Source organism: Simochromis diagramma, unplaced genomic scaffold, assembly GCF_900408965.1.
Source record: "Simochromis diagramma unplaced genomic scaffold, fSimDia1.1 OVJJ01000176.1, whole genome shotgun sequence".
Classification (NCBI taxonomy): Eukaryota; Metazoa; Chordata; class Actinopteri; order Cichliformes; family Cichlidae; genus Simochromis; species Simochromis diagramma.
This window is the reverse complement of record NW_024386892.1, coordinates 3,416,712-3,434,757: the sequence shown is the minus strand read 5'-3', so window position 1 is coordinate 3,434,757 and position 18,046 is coordinate 3,416,712. Positions and strand designations below refer to the sequence as shown.

The 18,046-nt window shown below is 42.5% G+C and overlaps 1 protein-coding gene and 2 non-coding genes across 3 annotated transcripts in view; 1 reads left to right on the top strand and 2 right to left on the bottom strand.

The window, feature by feature from the left end:
* Positions 1-18,046, bottom strand: part of LOC120734875 (LIM domain-binding protein 3-like) — a 51,046-nt gene that overhangs the window by 1,719 nt on the left and 31,281 nt on the right. Inside the window, exons 7-8 of the mRNA XM_040033956.1 lie at positions 9,905-9,931; positions 7,579-7,767 (exon numbers count right to left, since the gene is read on the bottom strand). Of these exons, the coding sequence (XP_039889890.1) occupies positions 7,579-7,767; positions 9,905-9,931 (216 nt within the window). The remainder of the gene's footprint in view (positions 1-7,578; positions 7,768-9,904; positions 9,932-18,046) is intronic.
* On the top strand, positions 16,237-16,310 carry trnat-cgu. The gene has a single exon. It is a non-coding gene; the product is annotated as a tRNA-Thr (tRNA).
* Positions 17,371-17,444, bottom strand: trnat-agu. The gene has a single exon. It is a non-coding gene; the product is annotated as a tRNA-Thr (tRNA).

Below are 18,046 nucleotides of genomic sequence, written 5' to 3'. Positions count from 1 at the left end.
CTCTCCCTTCAGCACGTGAATGCAACACTGAAACTCTGGGAGCATATATCCTTAAAAAAAATCACATCAACACACCAAGCTTTGGAGAGCCAAGAGGTGATTATTATTTCCTGCTGAGCAAACAGACCATTTGTCCAGGTTTTTATTTTATTTTACTGAACTCTGTTTTTATTCCCCGTGTCCCCTCGTGTGCTCATGTCATGGCTGATCTCAGCTCTTAACCCCTTGATTTTCTTCCTCCTTGCACTATTTGCAACCTTGTCACTGTGTCTCTTATAATCATCGATGAAGCTGTTTAAGCTGCACAGACCTGCATGAAAAGAAGTCAGCGTAAGCCCAGGTGGATTTTAAACACTCTGATTATCTCAGTTTTTTCCTCTTGGATCTGGATGGTGTCATAGAGGGTGGATAGTCATCGCAGACGCCAAAGCCACACCCACCAAACTTGGCTAAATGCAGGAGGAGGAGCTAAAACAGCTTGTTTCAGACGCAGGATGAACTGTGACTCATGCAAAGCTGCAGAGCTTCTATTTAACAGATTAGCTCTGCTTTAAAGGAACAAAGAGACATCGTAGGACAAACTTTTATTCTGAGAGTGTTTTCCTGCACATGATAGATTATTTTGATTTGTGAAACATGCAAAGCTACTTCAGAAAGGCTTTTAAAAACCTAATTTATTTGCTTCTACTCAGTTTTTCTTTCCATGGACAGAGGAATAAGACAAAGGATTTTATATTTAGCCAACCAACATGTGTTTGTTAGTCAGAGATAAGCCAGTCAGCACTAGTCATTCTACATTAGAGGTGTACGGACACCAGCTCCTTGTTTCAGGCTGAGGACTTTGCTGCACAAAGCCATTCAGATAAATAAGAAATAATTAAAACGTGTGCCAGAATAAGAACACAGATCCTGAGATAAGCAGAATAAACCACCTTTAACTGATAGATTTTTCCATTTCCCAGCATGATCGGGATCATGAAGCTGGATTTTGCAGTGAAAATTTTCTTTCTGTGTCTTTGCTTCTCTGCTTTGAGGCTTCCAGCTCAGCCCTGTGAGTCTAATCCAGCTGCTTCCTCCTCGATGACTTACAGCTAAAGAGAAAAAAAGCACACAGTCTCTTTATTGGCGGATAAAAGCTTGACCTCTGCTCCTATTGATTCACGGTGAGTCATTGGATGGCGTATGGACTCTGACGAAGGACAGAGGGGAGCCGGAGCTTTGAGGGGGAGGAGGTTGTATTTCAGTCCAAATTAGGGGGGGGGGCAGAGATCGATGGTGCATAATGGAGGGTTGATTAAATAAGTGCACGGAGAATAGAAAGCTCCATCCATCAGAGCTGGGACGGGCTGTACGGGTGGGGCGGGGTTGAAAGGTTTGCTCGTCCTCTCGGAGACTCGGCTGTGATGAGATTTCAGACGAGCCGCTGGGGAAACAGGAAGTCATGGAAAACAGACTGAGGGCAGTGACACCTTCAGAGGTCGTCAGCGGACGTTCGGCCCAGCCCTCACCTGCAGCTCACCACACCTGGCTTGTCTGACAGCGCGGACTCTTAGACTGTCCTCGGCCACATAAAGCCCTGTTTAGGACTTCTGAGCCACGCAAGGTTTAAGGTGGTGTAACTGAGATATAAGTAGCCATGTGTCTGCCGTCTGAGGCACCTGATCCCTGAAACCAGCATTAGACCCAAAACTCTTAAACACAGACACTTATTTGCACATGCTAACTCACAGCAGCCTGTTTAAACTGGGCATGCTCCAAACCTGACAGTCTGAGCTGTTCATGTTTCTGCAGGTGAAATGTGGAGATTTTAACTGCGAGCTGTGAGCTTCACCACCTGTTGATAACCTGATGTCTGCAGAGTCCTGCAGAGTGTCGAGTACCTGCAGGCTGCATACTTTAGTTTGACTGTATGACGTCACACAGGCTGAGAATAAAAGTCTGCTTTGTCACGTTTGCGGTTTTTGCTTGACTTTCAGTTTTTTCTGCCTCGGCTAAACGTGACAATAAAGAGCTGGAGGATGACTCTCCTCTGCACACTGGTTTTCTCTCTTTAACCAATCAACACCAGTTACCAGTAATCAATAAAGAAAGGACCAAAGAGGCGGGGAGTCCCTCGTGGTCCCTTGGCAGTAATCGAAACCTTTCAGCACATCTGAGGACTCTTTGGTGTCTGCTCACTTTGATTAGTTCATGCAGTTGAATCAGTCTGGATGGTGAGGTTTGCTTTAACAGAACCCTGCGACCGGCGCTTAAAGAGGTGCCCCACCAATTTTTTAAATGACGTTTCCTCTGAGCAAATACACACACACATTCTCGTTTTGATATCTCAGTGAGGACATCTATTTGACAGAATCCCTAGCTGCTCACCTCAACCAAAAATGAACCCCAGCCATAACCTAACTGTAACCCTGAGACTAAACCCACACTATGAGCCTCAAAAATGCCTTCAAACCCGTGAGGACGAACACTGTCCCCACAAGGACGTCTAAACAGGTACACACACACACACACAGTCCGGTGTCCCCTCCTGCTGGTCACATGAGCTCATTACACGTGAGCAGATTCAAAAGGCTTCAGACACCAACCAATCACATCATGTTTACGTATATATCAGAGCCTCAAACAGAGACCGCCTGTGCAGGTGTTCTCATGTCCGGGGCAGATGAGGTCGAGACTACAGGTGAGGGGGTCAGCAGCTGACTACTGGAGCTCTGCTGCCTACCTGCTCCTCTTCACAGCCGCCGCCTCCTCTTCAGTGAGCGCTGTAACAGAAACAGAGGAGAGGGGGCGACACTGAGCACCTGATGATCAGATTTAACTTTAAAATCATTCCCACAGGTAATCGTTTACTCTAATTACACACCTTTGTTTGTATGGAAACATACATGAGTCTGTTCTTGCTTTTATTTGCGGTTTTAAATAATTGAGGACAGTACAGGGAGGAAGAGGAGGAAGAGGAGGAAGAGGACACTTACAGGACTCGGTGCCGATCATGTGGGCCAGGACCCGGAAGGACTTGGACTGCACGTTGGTGCTGCGGCGGCTCCATTCGCTCAGCTCCGGGTCCTTCTCTGTGCTCTGGACGGCCTGATAGACCAGCGAGGCGCTGTCCACGAAGCGGTCCATGACTGGGACAGAACTGGGACCACAGACAGGGGGCGCCACGTCGCCCACGACAAAAGCAAGTGAAAAATAAAGAGACAGTGAAGCACGAGCTGTGGGCCCAGCAGTGAACGGAAACAAGTTTTCCCTGCCCAAAGTTTTGACGTCCTTCTCAGTCTGGAATTAAATGTCTGATATTTCAAAGGTCACACGAACAAAACGTTACTGAAGGCGTTCGATGGAGCCAAGAGGAAGCCGGACTCGCATGTCTGAGGACGGTTTGTTAGAAAAAGGAACAAACGGAGATAAAACACAGAAAGAGGCTCAGAACATTCAGCTTTGAGTCTCTTTGTGTATCTCACGTGTTTAATTTGTGCATCTTTGTGACTTTATTCCATCTGTTTTTCTGTCTCTTTTTTTGTCCAGCCCAGGCAGACCTGAACCTTTCTGCTCATTTCTACTTCCTTATTTATGTTCTTTGTCTTGTCCTGCACCTCGCAGCAGCTCATCCTGTTTGACACCAGCTGTTCTGCCTGCTTGCTTCTGATTGGCTCTCTCTTATAAACGGAAACCTCGGCAGGGTTTTTGCAGCTTTGGTCATTTTTCTGAACATCCACCAGTTTGTGCTGTGATAGTGCGTATAATGAATTCCTTAGAATATTTACATTACTGTACAATACCAACTGTCCAATAAAGCAATATAGTAGGAAACATAAATATATGGACTGTGCATGGATAACAAAAGGTCTGCAAAATGCATGTATAAAGAAAAATGCTCTATACAGAGATTTCTTAAGAACGAGAACTAAAGATGCTGAAATCAGATACAAAAGATATAAAAATAGGTTAACTAATATACTTAGATTTAGTAAAAAGGAATACTATAAGAAGCAATTAGATATAAATAGAAATAATAATAAAAGATTATGGGAAATCCTGAACAGTGTTATAAAACGTGGGACTGGACAAAAGAACTACAAGTATTTCATTTGTAATGACCATGAAGAATACAACATGGATGTTGTGGCAAATAGTCTCAATGAATTCTTTGTAACTGCTGGACCAAATTTAGCAAAAACAATCACTCATCCTGGGAAAGCACAGGAAAAACCCGATACACTGATAGACAGAAATCCATATTCTATGTTTCTCACAGCCGTTGATGAAAATGAAGTTTTGAAATTGTCAAAAAATGTAAAAATCAGAAATCTTTGGATTGTAATGATATTGATATGATCGTGGTTAAAAGAGTCATTGAGGCTGTTATAAAACCGTTTACATACATCTGTAATTTATAATTTCAAACTGGTCGATTTCCAGACAGAATGAAAATAGCAAAAGTTATACCTCTATACAAATCTGGAAACAAACACCATTTCACAAACTACAGGCCTGTCTCTTCACCACCTCAATTCTCAAAAGTTCTTGAAAAACTGTTTAAAAACCGACTGGAAAAATTTATAGATAAACATAAACTACTCACTGAGAGTCAGTACGGATTCAGATCAAGCAGATCAACATCATCGGCACTATTAGATTCAATAGAATACATCACAAATATGTGGCTGGGTTATTCAGAGACTTGACAAAGGCATTTGACTCTATAGATCCTGATATAATAATAAGAAAACTGGACCGTTATGGTGTCAGAGGGGTAGCTTTAGATTGGGTCCGGAGTTATTCAAGTGACAGAAAGCAGTTTGTGAAATTAAATGGTGGTTGCTCCTTATGTATGGACATTGCTTGTGGTGTACCCCAAGGGTCAGTTTTGGGTCCAAAATTCTTCAACTTGTACATTAACGACATCTGTAAAGTGTCCAAAGTATTAAAAATGGTTCTCTTTGCTGACGATACAAACATTTTTTGCTCTGGTGATGATCTGCAGAATTTATTGGAGGATATGAAATAAGTAAAGTGAAGTTCTGGCTTGATAAAAATAAATTATCATTAAATTTGAATAAATCTAAACTTATGTTATTTGGAAATAGTCGTTTAAATACAAATGCAAAGATTCAAATAAATGGTGTTGATATTGAAAGAGTCAGTGAAAATACATTTCTGGGGGTATTAACAGATGAAAAACTAAACTGAGAGCTCACGTAAGATATATTCATTCCAAAGTATCACGAAGCATTGCAATACTCAACAAGGCAAAACAGGTATTCAACAGAACATCACTTCATATTCTACTGTTCACTGGTTTCACCATACTTAAGCTATTGTGCAGAGGTCTGGGGCAATAACTATAAAACCACATTACATTCACTTTTTACTCTTCAAAAAAAAAAAGCAGTTCGAATCATCCACAGTGCAGGTTATAGGGAACATACAAACTCACTATTTTTGCACTGAAATATTGAAAAATTGACGATCGAGTGAAATTCCAAACAGCACAAATTCTATTCAAAGCAAAAAATAAAGAACTGCCAGGAAATATTCAGAGTATGTTTGTTTTGAAAGAAGGAAGTTATAATTTAAGGGGTTTTTGTAACTTCAAAACAATGAAGGTACGTACTACAAGAAAAGGCTTTTGTGTTTCTGTGCATGGAGTGAAAGTATGGAACAGCCTGAATATGGAATTAAAGCAACGTCCAAACATAAAACTGTTCAAAAAGAGTTATAAAAATATGATCTTCTCAAACTGTAAATAAAAGGAAAATATTTAAATTAAGTGAATGTCTCTATTTAAAAACAAACAAATAAAAAACTCATGATGTGATATTATAGTTTATAGTATATCAGAAATCTGTTCACTATTTTTATTACAAATTATATCAGTAAGGAAGCTGACTAAATATTAACTGATAATTTATGGCAAAGGGGTGGGATTAAATAAGTGTGTACTTCTTCCCTTTCAACATGTAAATTAATCAGAACGGTTTTTTTTTGTATGTAATTTGTTATTTTGTTATTGTTATTTTTTTCTCTCTTATTTTCTTTTCTAAATGTACTTGTATATTGTTCACATGCTGAAATAAATTACCAATCAAATCAAATCGAAGTCAGTTTCTTCTCTTTCAGGCTGTTTTCAGTCTTTTAATCTTTGTGTGGATGTTCGGGTCTCTTTGTGGTTACAGATGCTAACATTAAAAACTATTAATGACACCATTGTGTTGTTTTCCATCTTTCTGAGGTTTTTTTTAGTAGCTTGAAATCTTTTGTTGTTCTTTAAGCCCCCTCTACCTGCAGTGCACCTGTATTTGGCTCCGCCCTGCAGGACTGCAGCCTGTCGGCTGATTCTGGTGACACGTGTCATGTTTCTGTCTTGTATTTGATGTTTGATCTTTCAAAGCTTTAACACAACTCAGGGGAACCAAAGCTTTTACTGGCTCTCAGTGAAGGACGCACGGTGAGGGAGGAGGAGGATATCATACTGGACTGTAATTGGTTTTCCAGAGATGCCCCCTCCTGTATGGATGAGTAGTTTTATTCAGGCTTATATTTCAATAAGAGCGGCTTTATCGGGGTCTAAAATTAGAGAGGCTGAAATACAGAATGGGCATGGAGACCTTTGGAGGGGGACAGTAAACAGCGACAGCGCTACATCTCAGAGCAAGAGCAGGCGAGGAAGACACCACCAAAAACACAGCAGTAACATGACTTTATCAGCAGTTTCTGACAAATCAGTGCGACTCTGAGCTGGAAATGCATTCGGCAACAAGACGATAGGTAACAGGGTCAAACGTGATCACGAGCGAAGAAATTGGGATGAACTGCTCAGACAGAGGGAACGTCTCTCTGGGGGACATTTGACTCGGACTGGTCCACCTCATACGGACCGACTCCCACAGCACACCCGAGGCTTCAGCCACACAACACACGACGCACAAAAAAACAGGATCCCAGAGCAGCCCGAACCAAAAATTCTGCTTTCTGATATCACAGAAACCTTAGCAGTTCCTCAAAGCCTCCACAGAAGAAGTCACCCTCTCCCCACATGTGCACAAACAGGCAGCACAATATTGCAGCACCAAAACCATCACCACCAGTGTCAGCGATGAGTCGGACGTGAAGCGGGCTGAGACCAAAGAGGACAGACAGAAAGGAGAGGACAGGTGGAGGACACTTAAATAGAGTAAAGAGAAGAAAAGGGAGGAAGAGGCAACGAAGGGAAAAAGACAAAAACAACAAATGAAAAGTAATTTCTCATCAAGAAATATCTGTGGGTTGAGTACTCGAAGCATCAGCCTGTAAACTGAACGCTGCTGCCTGTAACACATCCACGTGTTAGAAAACTACAAATATGGATGATCAGCCCTCAGCAGGACTGATAGTAACTGTGTTAGGCATAACTCAGGTGGTGTTGTGGCTTTTGATGTTTTTGATACTGAGTGTAAAAAACTGGTGGCAGGGTTGAGGGGTGCACGTGGGTACAGAAGAGGAAGATGAGGATGTCAGGAGGAAGAATTAGAGATAAAGTCAACGTAGAAAGAGGGAAGGAGGACGTGGAGAGGGAGGAGGAGGTGGTGTTCATACCCAGCGTCGTGGCCCTTGGTCTGTGTTTGTCCCGCGATGGCGTCCATGATGGAGTCCTGCGAATACATACTGATGGGCGTGTTGTACTGGGCGTGGATGATGGTGGCCTTACCGCCGGGGCCTTTTACTTCAATGGGCTTGCTGGTGGAGAGGGCGGAGTCCATCAGCACGCTGGGATTGAAGCCGGCACTGTCGGGTGGGGAAGAGGAGGGGAAAAGGTGGAGATAAAGGAGGCGATGGAGGGACGGAGGTGAGGCGTGTGGGTGAAGGTGATGGGTTTGTCATGCTCACAGCAGACGGACTAGTGAGGCTAAAGTTTTCAGGCTAAAGCTGAATGTTTCCAACAGAATCTCCATTTAAGGTGGAAACCCCACCCACAGCATCACGACAGACTACAGAAAACTCTGAGTGGCGTCCCACAGCGATCCGCTCTCCGCCCACTCAGACTCAAAAATAATGCTGACTTTGATTCATTTGATTACATGTAAAAAATGTATGTTGTAAAACAGATTCCATTAAATATAAATTAGATTTGTGTGATTGAGGTTCACAGGATTAACTGTTAATACCAAGCAGGTCTTCCTTAATTAATTTGAACAAAAGAACCTTTGAGTTAATAGATTTCATCTGCATTTTATTTACAAGTCTGCTTCACATTCATGAGGGTGAAGAATCTTTTGTTTTTAGTGCATTATGCTCGAAATAATAACAACAAATATCAGGAATATATCTGTTTTTTATGTATATGTTTTTTAAGGATAATAATAATAATAATAATAAATTCTCCACATGACTGTAAAGTACAACTATAATGTGTTTATTAAATCACCTCTCATGAATCAAGAAAACACAAATATTGTCTATAAATCTGTCAATAACAAAAATATCAGATCAATAGTTTTTGGGGAAAACAAAAAAGTGAATATTTTATAGCCAAATTTGTGAAGGTACAACTTTCAATAATAATCAAACCAAAATTCAAACCAAGTTTTTACAATCTGCATGTTCAGACATGCAGATTATTATTATTATTATGATTATTATTATTATTATTATTATTATTATTATTAATAATAATAATAATCATAATAATAATGATAATAATAATAATCTGCATGTTCAGACATGCAGATTATTATTATTATCATTATTATGATTATTAATAATAATCATAATAATGAGGATAATAATAAAGAATAATAATAAGCATAATAATGATAATAATATATAATAATAATCATCATAATCATAATCATAATAATAATAATAATGATAATAATAATAATAATAATAATAATAATAATAATAATAATCATAATAATAAATAATATAATTACATGTTCAGACATGCAGATTATTATATTATTATTATGTATTAATATAATCATAATCATAATAATGAATAATAATAATAGTAATGAGTAAATGACTCTAATTTTGTATCTTAAGCAGAAAACTATAATTTTTTTCTGTTTTTTGTAAAAGAGTACATTTAAAACCCACAGATAACAAACATAATTATATAGTTAATCTAACTGATAACAGAGCTCGTGCATACAGGTGGATTAAGCAGCTGTCACATGAACTCTGGTGACCGTCTAATAAATTTGTGCCACACTGCAGATGCTGAACCATTAGGTGAATCTACCTCAAAGCTTGTTGGTGCAAAACGCTGATAAAAATACTAAAATTTAACCCTTTTTTCTGCAAATGTTGGACTTCCAAAGGACTCACTGGACACAAGCTGAAACCTCTCCTATAAAATTAGGTCATTTTTTTGTGGGTAATAAATACAACATGAGCGATGGTCTTTACAGCTGCAGAGAAAAAGGAAAAGTCTCATTTCCACTTCAACAAAACCCAAACTGGTTTCTGCACATTGGTTAGAAACGACTGACGATGCTTTAAATTTCATGCTTGAAACCTTCGCATGCGTCCACCGCAAAACGTCACAGCAGCTCATTTAAGCAGTGCGTCAAACCATGACCTTTAATCCCAGAACACAAACGTATCAGAGCAGGAACACAGCTGACATTTAGTCCACTTCACTGCTGCACAAAAACAACCTAAAGGCTGAAGCTTCTCACGCTCTAGCAGGCTTTTATTCTGAAAACTTTCCTGTAGAGTTGCCTCAGAAAAACACCAAATAATGAAAAAACCACAGAAAGCAAAATGCATCATGCAGCCAGCTGTTCCGCAATTTCAGTTTGCATGGATAATTTTGAAATAGAGTCTGTAAAGCTGCAGGACCGCACTCGCCATCGCCCCACGCCATGCCTTAAACAAACACACATCCAAGATGCATTCAGCTGCAGAGGATACTAACGGTGGAGCGGCGGGGGGGAAAACCTTGCTTGACCAACAGCAGGGACAGAAGAGAGGACGAACACGTGGAAGGACAAAGGAGGGAAGACAGAGGAGAATATGATGTTAGAAAACATATTCAGCATCATTCACTGTCCATCAGAGGTCAGAGGTCACATCCTCTGTTGGCTGCTGTGACGTCCGCTCTGCGAGTGAAGAGGAAGATTTAATCACAGCCTGTTCACAGATCCCACAGATCCCACAGATCCCACAGATCCCAGCTTCAGGGGATGGAGTCTGAGGCAGACTTTGCTGGGGGTCACGTGTCTTCTGGACATTTTTTAAAGTTTCTTTGTTTTGCTCTTCTCTTATTCTGTCTTGTCATCACAGATACATAATTATGCATAATGTTATTTATCTGTTTACCTTTTCTTAATTTACGATTCTAATTCTTTGGATTAGGATGTATTTTTCTTCTTATTGCTCCTCTTCTCATTAACAGCAGTGGTGATATTATTATTATTGTTATCAGTAATATTAGTAGAAATAATAACCAGGGGTGTGCATACTTAAGTGTAAACCTATTTATGGAAGTGCAGGAACTTATCTGTGATGTCAACGTTAACTTTGAGATGAGCTTAACACATAAATGCTAATAATCTTTGTGAGTTTCATCTAAGAAGAGTCAGCGACATATGTGCATATGGTATGATAATTACAGCAGGATCATTATTATTATGTGTGTGTGTGTGTGTGTGTGTGTGTGTGTGTGTGTGTGTGTCCAGAGGGTCCCCTGACCTTTAAAAGCAGCCAAACAAACTAACAGGTGTTTGGGCTCTTCGGTGACGGAGTAACTGAATCACATTATTGATGGCGCGTGTGTGTGTGTGTGTGTGTCACTGTATACGTGTTCATGACTGTAAACACACACCTGCACTGCAGCTGCAGCTGATGCAGAAGTGTTTGGATCGGCCGGCTCATTGCACCTTTTTCTGTAAAGTAACGTGTGACGTGACGTTCTTCTGCTCCCAGCTTAGAAACAGAGTCACTGACATCGCAGCACAACACAAACTCCACATAAGGTCAAAGGCTAACGCTGAGGTGGCCTAACTCATGATTTACATAGAGACAACATTACACAGCAATCTAAGGTTAGCCAGCTAGCTGTAACTTAGCTGCACAGCACGTATCTGAGCTCCATCGCATCCAGGTCAGCTGTTCATATTTGCAAATGCACATTGTTGCAGTGGCCTGCAGTTTGCATGGGAGACGCCAGCTTGTCTGCAAACACTTGCCAAGTACAATCTGAGAGGTGGACCTCCTTCGGGGTATGAAAACATCAAGTCCGCATTGAGAACATTAGTAAGTTTAGAGTAAGTGTGGTGTGTGTATGGGTGGAGCTGCAGTTTAACATGTTATTTTAGGACACGTGACAGCATCACTGATTTCACTTTTATGACACTGAAGGTTCAGATGCACTCATGTTTCTCCTCTTTGGAGTCAAAGGTCAAAGGTTACTGAGATTACTGCAAGGTTAACATGAACCTATAGTATAAAAAGTCCTCTTGAAGGGGGCGGAGCTAAAACAGCTTGACCTATAGGCTGAGCAGAAGCCCAGTATCAGATAAAGAAGGATTATTTCAAACTGTGAATCATGCAGAGCTGCTGACCGAGAATCCAGGACTATAAATGTAGAAATGAGCAGAATGGTTCACGTGAATTATTTTGTATGAACCGAGACACCGGAGACAGCAGTTACTGGTACCGCACCAAACAGGAAACGTATTTTTCTTCCTCTTTGAACCATCTTTGAATCTGTTTCTGCTTCTTGACCTCTCATCAAACATGTCGCCGGGCTTCTAACGCCTCCACCTACCCCGCAGGCCGACCCGCCTGCATCGCGGCCATCTCCCTAAGAGTTTCCTCTGAGTACAGGCCGATGGGGGAGTTATACTGCCTCCTCTGAGCGGGGCTGACCGCCGCCGCACGCCCCCCGGGAGAGTCTGCCTCTGCAGGCCCGGAGGAGGTACTGCGGCCGTTTACCTGCACCGATGGAGGCGTCAGGAAGGGAGGAGACAGGAAGGAGAGGGAGCAGAGCACACGCTTAAAAGACGATATATTTTTTTAATCAAGGTGCTGTTATTCTAACCATGGGATCCTTTCAGTATAAAAGCCTGAAAGCATAAAGTGACTGAGAAAATCATCAAAAAGAAAAATAAATAATTATTGTGAAAATAATAAACTGACCAAATACATTCCTTTCATTTTAAGTTAATCTGTTGGATCAATTATCATCACTGCTGGAAATCTCTTAACTTAAACAGGAAATGAAATTCATCATGACTGCTCCTGTTTCTGTTTTCCTGCATTTTTGTTTTTGCACAAAACATTTTTGAGGTGCTGAGTTTGGCCTTTCTTGCATTTTTTCCTGCAGCCACCAGGGGGCAGCAGCCTTATATGTTTCTCCAAAATACCTTTAACTGGTGTGTGTGTGTGTGTGTATGTGTGTGTGTGTGTGTGTGTGTGTGTGTGTGTGTGTGTGTGTGTGTGTGTGTGTGGGAGGGGGGGGGTTGTTTCACTGTAGACAAAAATAACCAGTGCTGCACAAATACAGGACAAAGATTAAAATATAAATGTGACTACAGAATAAATGATCCAATGCATAAATTAATGACTAAGTTACTTCACTATGAGGAAACCTGTATGCGTGCATTACAGTGTTGTTACTTCTCTGTAATCATTGTACTGCTGCCAGATATGCCGACAAAACAAAGGTGAAGTAAATTCATCCTGTTTGAAGAATAAAATAATGATTTTGATGCATTATGGGTTCATTTACCTGCTGGTGAGGGACGATGGGAATCGTGGCGTCCATTCTCGGTGCCGCCATCGGAATCGGACGCTTCGACCTGCACGGAGAAAAGAAAGAGAGGCATTGACGCTCGCATCGTGAAATGAAAGGAGGGCAGCTTATCTAAGAGAGAGAAGATGAAAATGAAACGTGAAGGTTTTAATTCTCGTGCGTTCCTCTGAATATTTGTGCCTCGTAGAAACGACCGTAAAGTCTGGTTTTCATCAATCATCTGCATTCTGACAGATTAACAGTGTAGTCTGTCAGAGCGGCAGCGTGACAGCGTCCATCCAGCAGGTTTAATAATCAAAAACAAACTGAAACCACCGTGTGATGAAACGTCTAAGGCAGGACTTTTACAAATCACTTTACTTGTGGCTATTATAGAAAAAAAAACATCAGCAGCAGGAAAAGCTTCAATTTCTCCAGAGAAAATAATAAAAGGAGGTCAGATGTTAAAGCAGACTGACGACAGAAAACAGGAAAATTTAAGTCGGATAAAATTGCAGCAAATGGAAGAAAAGGTGAAAGTAAGGGCACAAAACCAAAAAAGTCGGCTCCAAATGCTCGCCTCAAGAAATGAAAGACAAGGTCTGAGAGCTGCGATGAGAATGAACACAAAGAGAACGTCTGCTCTGAAGAGTAATGAAGCTTCCTGCTGCAGGCCACAGGGCCAACCACAGCCTCACTGTTTCCAACCTGACCCGCCGTCAGGGGAAATTTCTTTTACTCCACTCAGCACTGTCGCCTGTTCAGCAGCTCTCAGTTCATATTCAAGATTCAGAGACTTCACCTGACAGTGGATCACTATAGGAACACCTGGAGGTGAAAAAAGTCATCAGGGGTGGGGAACTCCAGGCCTCGAAGGCTGGTGTGAGACCTCAACCTGTCTTGAAGTTCTCCAGAGGCCTGGTAATGAACTAGTCATGTGATTCAGGTGTGCTGACCCAGGGTGAGATCTAAAACCTGCAGGACACCGGCCCTCGAGACCTGGAGTTCCCCACCCCTGTCCTACATGTTGGCAGCTTTAGCTGCTAGCTGCCTGCTAGCTTTGCCTTAGCTAACAGGAGTCCTTGAACTGGACCTCTGCACCATGTCTGTGCTGTTGGAGTCGGGGCGTAGCTGGGTAACAGCATCTGTCTTCTAAACAGAAGATACCATAACCAGGCTCAGGGAGGGGCGGGGCCATCTGAAAGCAGCAGGGGGCGACTCCTGTGGTCGAGAAAAGAAGCAAAATGATGTTTTCGGTCCCATTAGAATAAAAGAGAATCAAACAGGATGTTATGATGACGATAAGGTTGTGGTTATCTTCAGTGTATGGTCTTCTGAGGTTTTATCTCACCCTCTGTCTCTTCACAGGTTCGTTACGGTCGTTTTGTTCTGGTGGGAAAAGGAAAATGACCCCGATATGAAAACTTGAGTGAAGTCAGTTTATTGTGAGCGGTCCGCCTCATCAGTCGATACAGCTCGAGGGTGAGCGGGGGTTAACAATGATTTCCTGGCCTGTTTCCACCGCTTCATCACAAGCTTGACTTCACACCAGCAAAAACATTTAAAACAATAATAGGAAAGAAAAACGGCGTCTCTTCATCCTGAGCTGAGCGTCTTATCTTCATCACCCCGAGGCTCCGTGGTTATGAGAGACCGCAGGAAGCGCTTTGGACCAACATTCATTTCCCCGCTCAGCTGTCAGACGCCTTCATGCCACAAAGAGACGTAAACGTAATGGCTGAAAGGAGGAAATGATCCGAGCGCAAAGGATGCAGCAGACTGAGGGAAATCCCAAAATCCACAACCTTCATTCCAGGCAGTGGCCGTGCGCTTCAATCCAACATCGCACACAGGACAACAGGATCAAAACATCTAACCCGGAAAACCTGAAGAAACTAAAAGAACGAAAAGAAACTTCACAAACTACATTTCAGACAGAGGATGAGCTGAGGCGGTGCACGAAGGCTTAATATCACACAAAGAAGGATTATTTTGAACTGTGAATCATGCAAAGCTGTTGCAGGAGATTGTGAGGATAAAATATGGAGGTGCAGATGAGCAGAACCTGTCCACTTTAAACCCAACAGGACTTTTTATTTATGATATCTGACCAGTTTTTCTGCAGAGTGAATAACAAATGCAAAAAACACAGAATCATAAAAACCGTCAGACACCTTCAGATCTTCTGACGCCCCAAACGAGTTATTACCAATCAATGTGACCTCAGAGACTGGCAGGTGTAACTGTCACCTGTGTGGGGCCTAAAAGGTTTACGTTTTCACATCAACATCTGAGCTCCAGACAGCAGGAGGACAAAACAGGAAGCTGTTACAGACAGGAAGTGTGAGCAGGGAGGAGTCGGTTCTTACTTGGACATGGTTAGTGCCAGGTTGTAGTTTGCCATCTTGATTTTGTTCTGGGCCTCCAGGTGAGTCATCCCCTCGGTGCTGACGCCATCGATGCGACGATGACATCACCCTGCATCAGGTTGCCCTGCGCCGCCTTGCTGCCTGGAGAGATCTGTCCAAACACAGAGACGACCACGTGTGAGTCACCTTTCACCAGGTCATCGCGCACTCGTTCATCCTGAAATGGTTTTCCACGAAACAATCCATGAAATGGGAAAAGATTTAATCAGCTTTAAAACGTCTGCACAACCTAATCTGGACACGTTACAGAAACAGCGCGTCAGCAGGGTGAGGCCTCAACTTTCACGCTTCAGTTTCTCAGAGGAAAACAACGAGAGGAGCTTTCACAGAGCTGGAAGACGTTTTCGATGTTAGACGAAAACAGACGTTCCTGCTCTCATGAGTTAGCTGGAGGTTTTAAAGAGAGAAGCAAATTCACTCCTCATCACCAGGATTGGCATGTTGAACCATCCACAGTGACGTCATCAGTTCTGTTATGTAAGAGCACTTTGGCATCTGCTTGGAACCACACTGTGGGACAGCCACCATTGAGGACACCAAGTCGTATTTTTGTATTTTTGTGTTGAAATTTCATCCCTGAGAAGTTTCAGGTTGCTCTACACACCAACAGGAAGTGCCCTCTGTTGTTAACACTGCATCAGCATGACTTATTTGGTGGGGGCGGTTTAGGCTTGACTTTAAATTCAGTCTGGGAACAGAAGAAGACGCTAACAGTGACACTGTTCCTGGACACTTTGGGGTTCTGGATCTTTAATACATCCATCCATCCATCCATTCGCTTCCGCTTATCCTTTTCAGGGTCGCGGGGGGCGCTGGAGCCTATCCCAGCTGTCATAGGGCGAGAGGCAGGGGTACACCCTGGACAGGTCGCCAGTCTGTCGCAGGGCCAACACACAGGGACAGACAACCATTCACACTCACATTCACACCTAGTGACAATTTGGATTATCCAATTAACCTATCCCCTTTAATACATTTCAATTCAATTTTATTTTTATCTCCAAATCACAGCAGCAGTTACCTCGAGGTGCTTTAGATTGTAAGTTAGCAATAATACAGAGAAACCCCAAACCTCAGTCCCAAGGCTCTGTGGCTTAGCTGGTCAAAGCACCTGTTTCGTAAACAGGAGATCCTGGGTTCAAATCCCAGCAGTGCCTTTTAGTACAACTTTATTACTGCCCCCTTTAATCAGGCCTAAGGCTACGTTCACACTGCAGGCGAAAGCGCATCAAATCCGATTTTTTTGACCCTATGCGACCCATATCCGATCATGGTCTGACAGTGTGAACGGCGCAAATCCGATATTTTCAAATCCGATCTGGGTCACTTTCGTATGTGGTGCTGAATCCGATACATATCCGATGTTTTAGAAAGCGACTGATGTTTGATGGTCATGTCGCATTAAATCCGTCTTTTACGTCACTGACACAAGACAGAAGCCAATTATCAGCGCCGGAGAAGACATCGTGAACACTTCCTGGCCATCCAGTGTAGATGTCAGTGAAACTGTTGGAAGAAGACGTTGGAGAACGTGAACATTTTATTTGTTCTGTATAATCTGCAGATTCTGACAGAAATCTGCAGCTATCCTTTGAAGCTCCGCTCCTCTAAAACAGCAATAAGGATCATTATTAGGTTATTTACATTATTATGTAAATAACAAAATAACTTAAAGCAAAAATTGGGAAACGTGAAGTCCAAAGTCTTTATATTAAGGCCATCAGTGAAACAATACTGTTGCTCTGGGTCTAAACAGAGCGCGTTGTGTGTGACGTCCTCTTTTGTGCATGCGGTGCTTTGAGCGTTCACACTAGAGCACGTTTGCTGTCGCATTTTATTTGTAGTGTGAACGAGCAGACAAAAAATCGGATTTGATCAAAAAATCGGAATTTATCATTAAGACCTGCAGAGTGAACGTAGCCTAAGATCCATTGGACTTCATGTGACCCTAACAATTGACAACATGCGGGAGGCTGTATGTGGTCCTCCTGGTGACTGCAGGGATGCACGCATTCAGAGGAAGGTTGCTACAAAACAACAGCCTTTTACCATTTTTTGATAGATGTGTACGATAAGCTAGCATTCTGAGCGTGTTTATAAAATGCTGACTGCAAGTCGAGACCAAGTGTAAAATCATAATTTATTAGAAAGTGAGACTTTGGATTCCTGCTGAAAGGAAACGCTACAAAAACACAGCTGCTGTGTGAGACGACAAACAGGCACTGCTGGGATTTGAACCCAGGATCTCCTGTTTACTAGACAGGTGCTTTAACCAGCTGAGCCACAGCGCCTCCTGCATGTGATCATTTCCTGTATCTCACACTGTGATACGTGGAAGCTGTCCAATCAGGCCTCTTGTCTGTGCTCCATGCCTGGTTGAAGAGGAACTCACGATGGTGCCCTGATCATGTGATGTCTCACATCATCAACAGTGGCTCAATGATTTTCAGGAGCGCCTCCAAGGGGGACGGCCCCCTCTGGGGGGTTTTCACCTGTTTTAGAAGTGAAGAGTTTCTAAATGTGAACATCTCACGGACAGAAGAAGTCCAGCTGCCGTCGGTTCAGGCTCTCCAGACCAGCATGGATGACCTCTGGCTGCTGTTGCTGTCCATGGTGCTGAAATGATGCTACTGATATTATTAATTATTTCTATATGATATTATTTGAGTAAGAGAGAGAATATGAGATGGTCCCAAAATGGTCCGTCACCCAGGGCGTCTCACCGAGACGCTACGCCTGTTTGTCAAACATCAGGGTGGAGCGGATCAGGGGCATTTTGCAACCTTGCAGCTATACCCACATGGCAGGATTTATGTTCCAGCTCCCCTTTAAACCTCTTACTGGTGATGAGGTGAGAGCCTCCAGTAGTTACTGAGCACAGGGACTGAGCTCG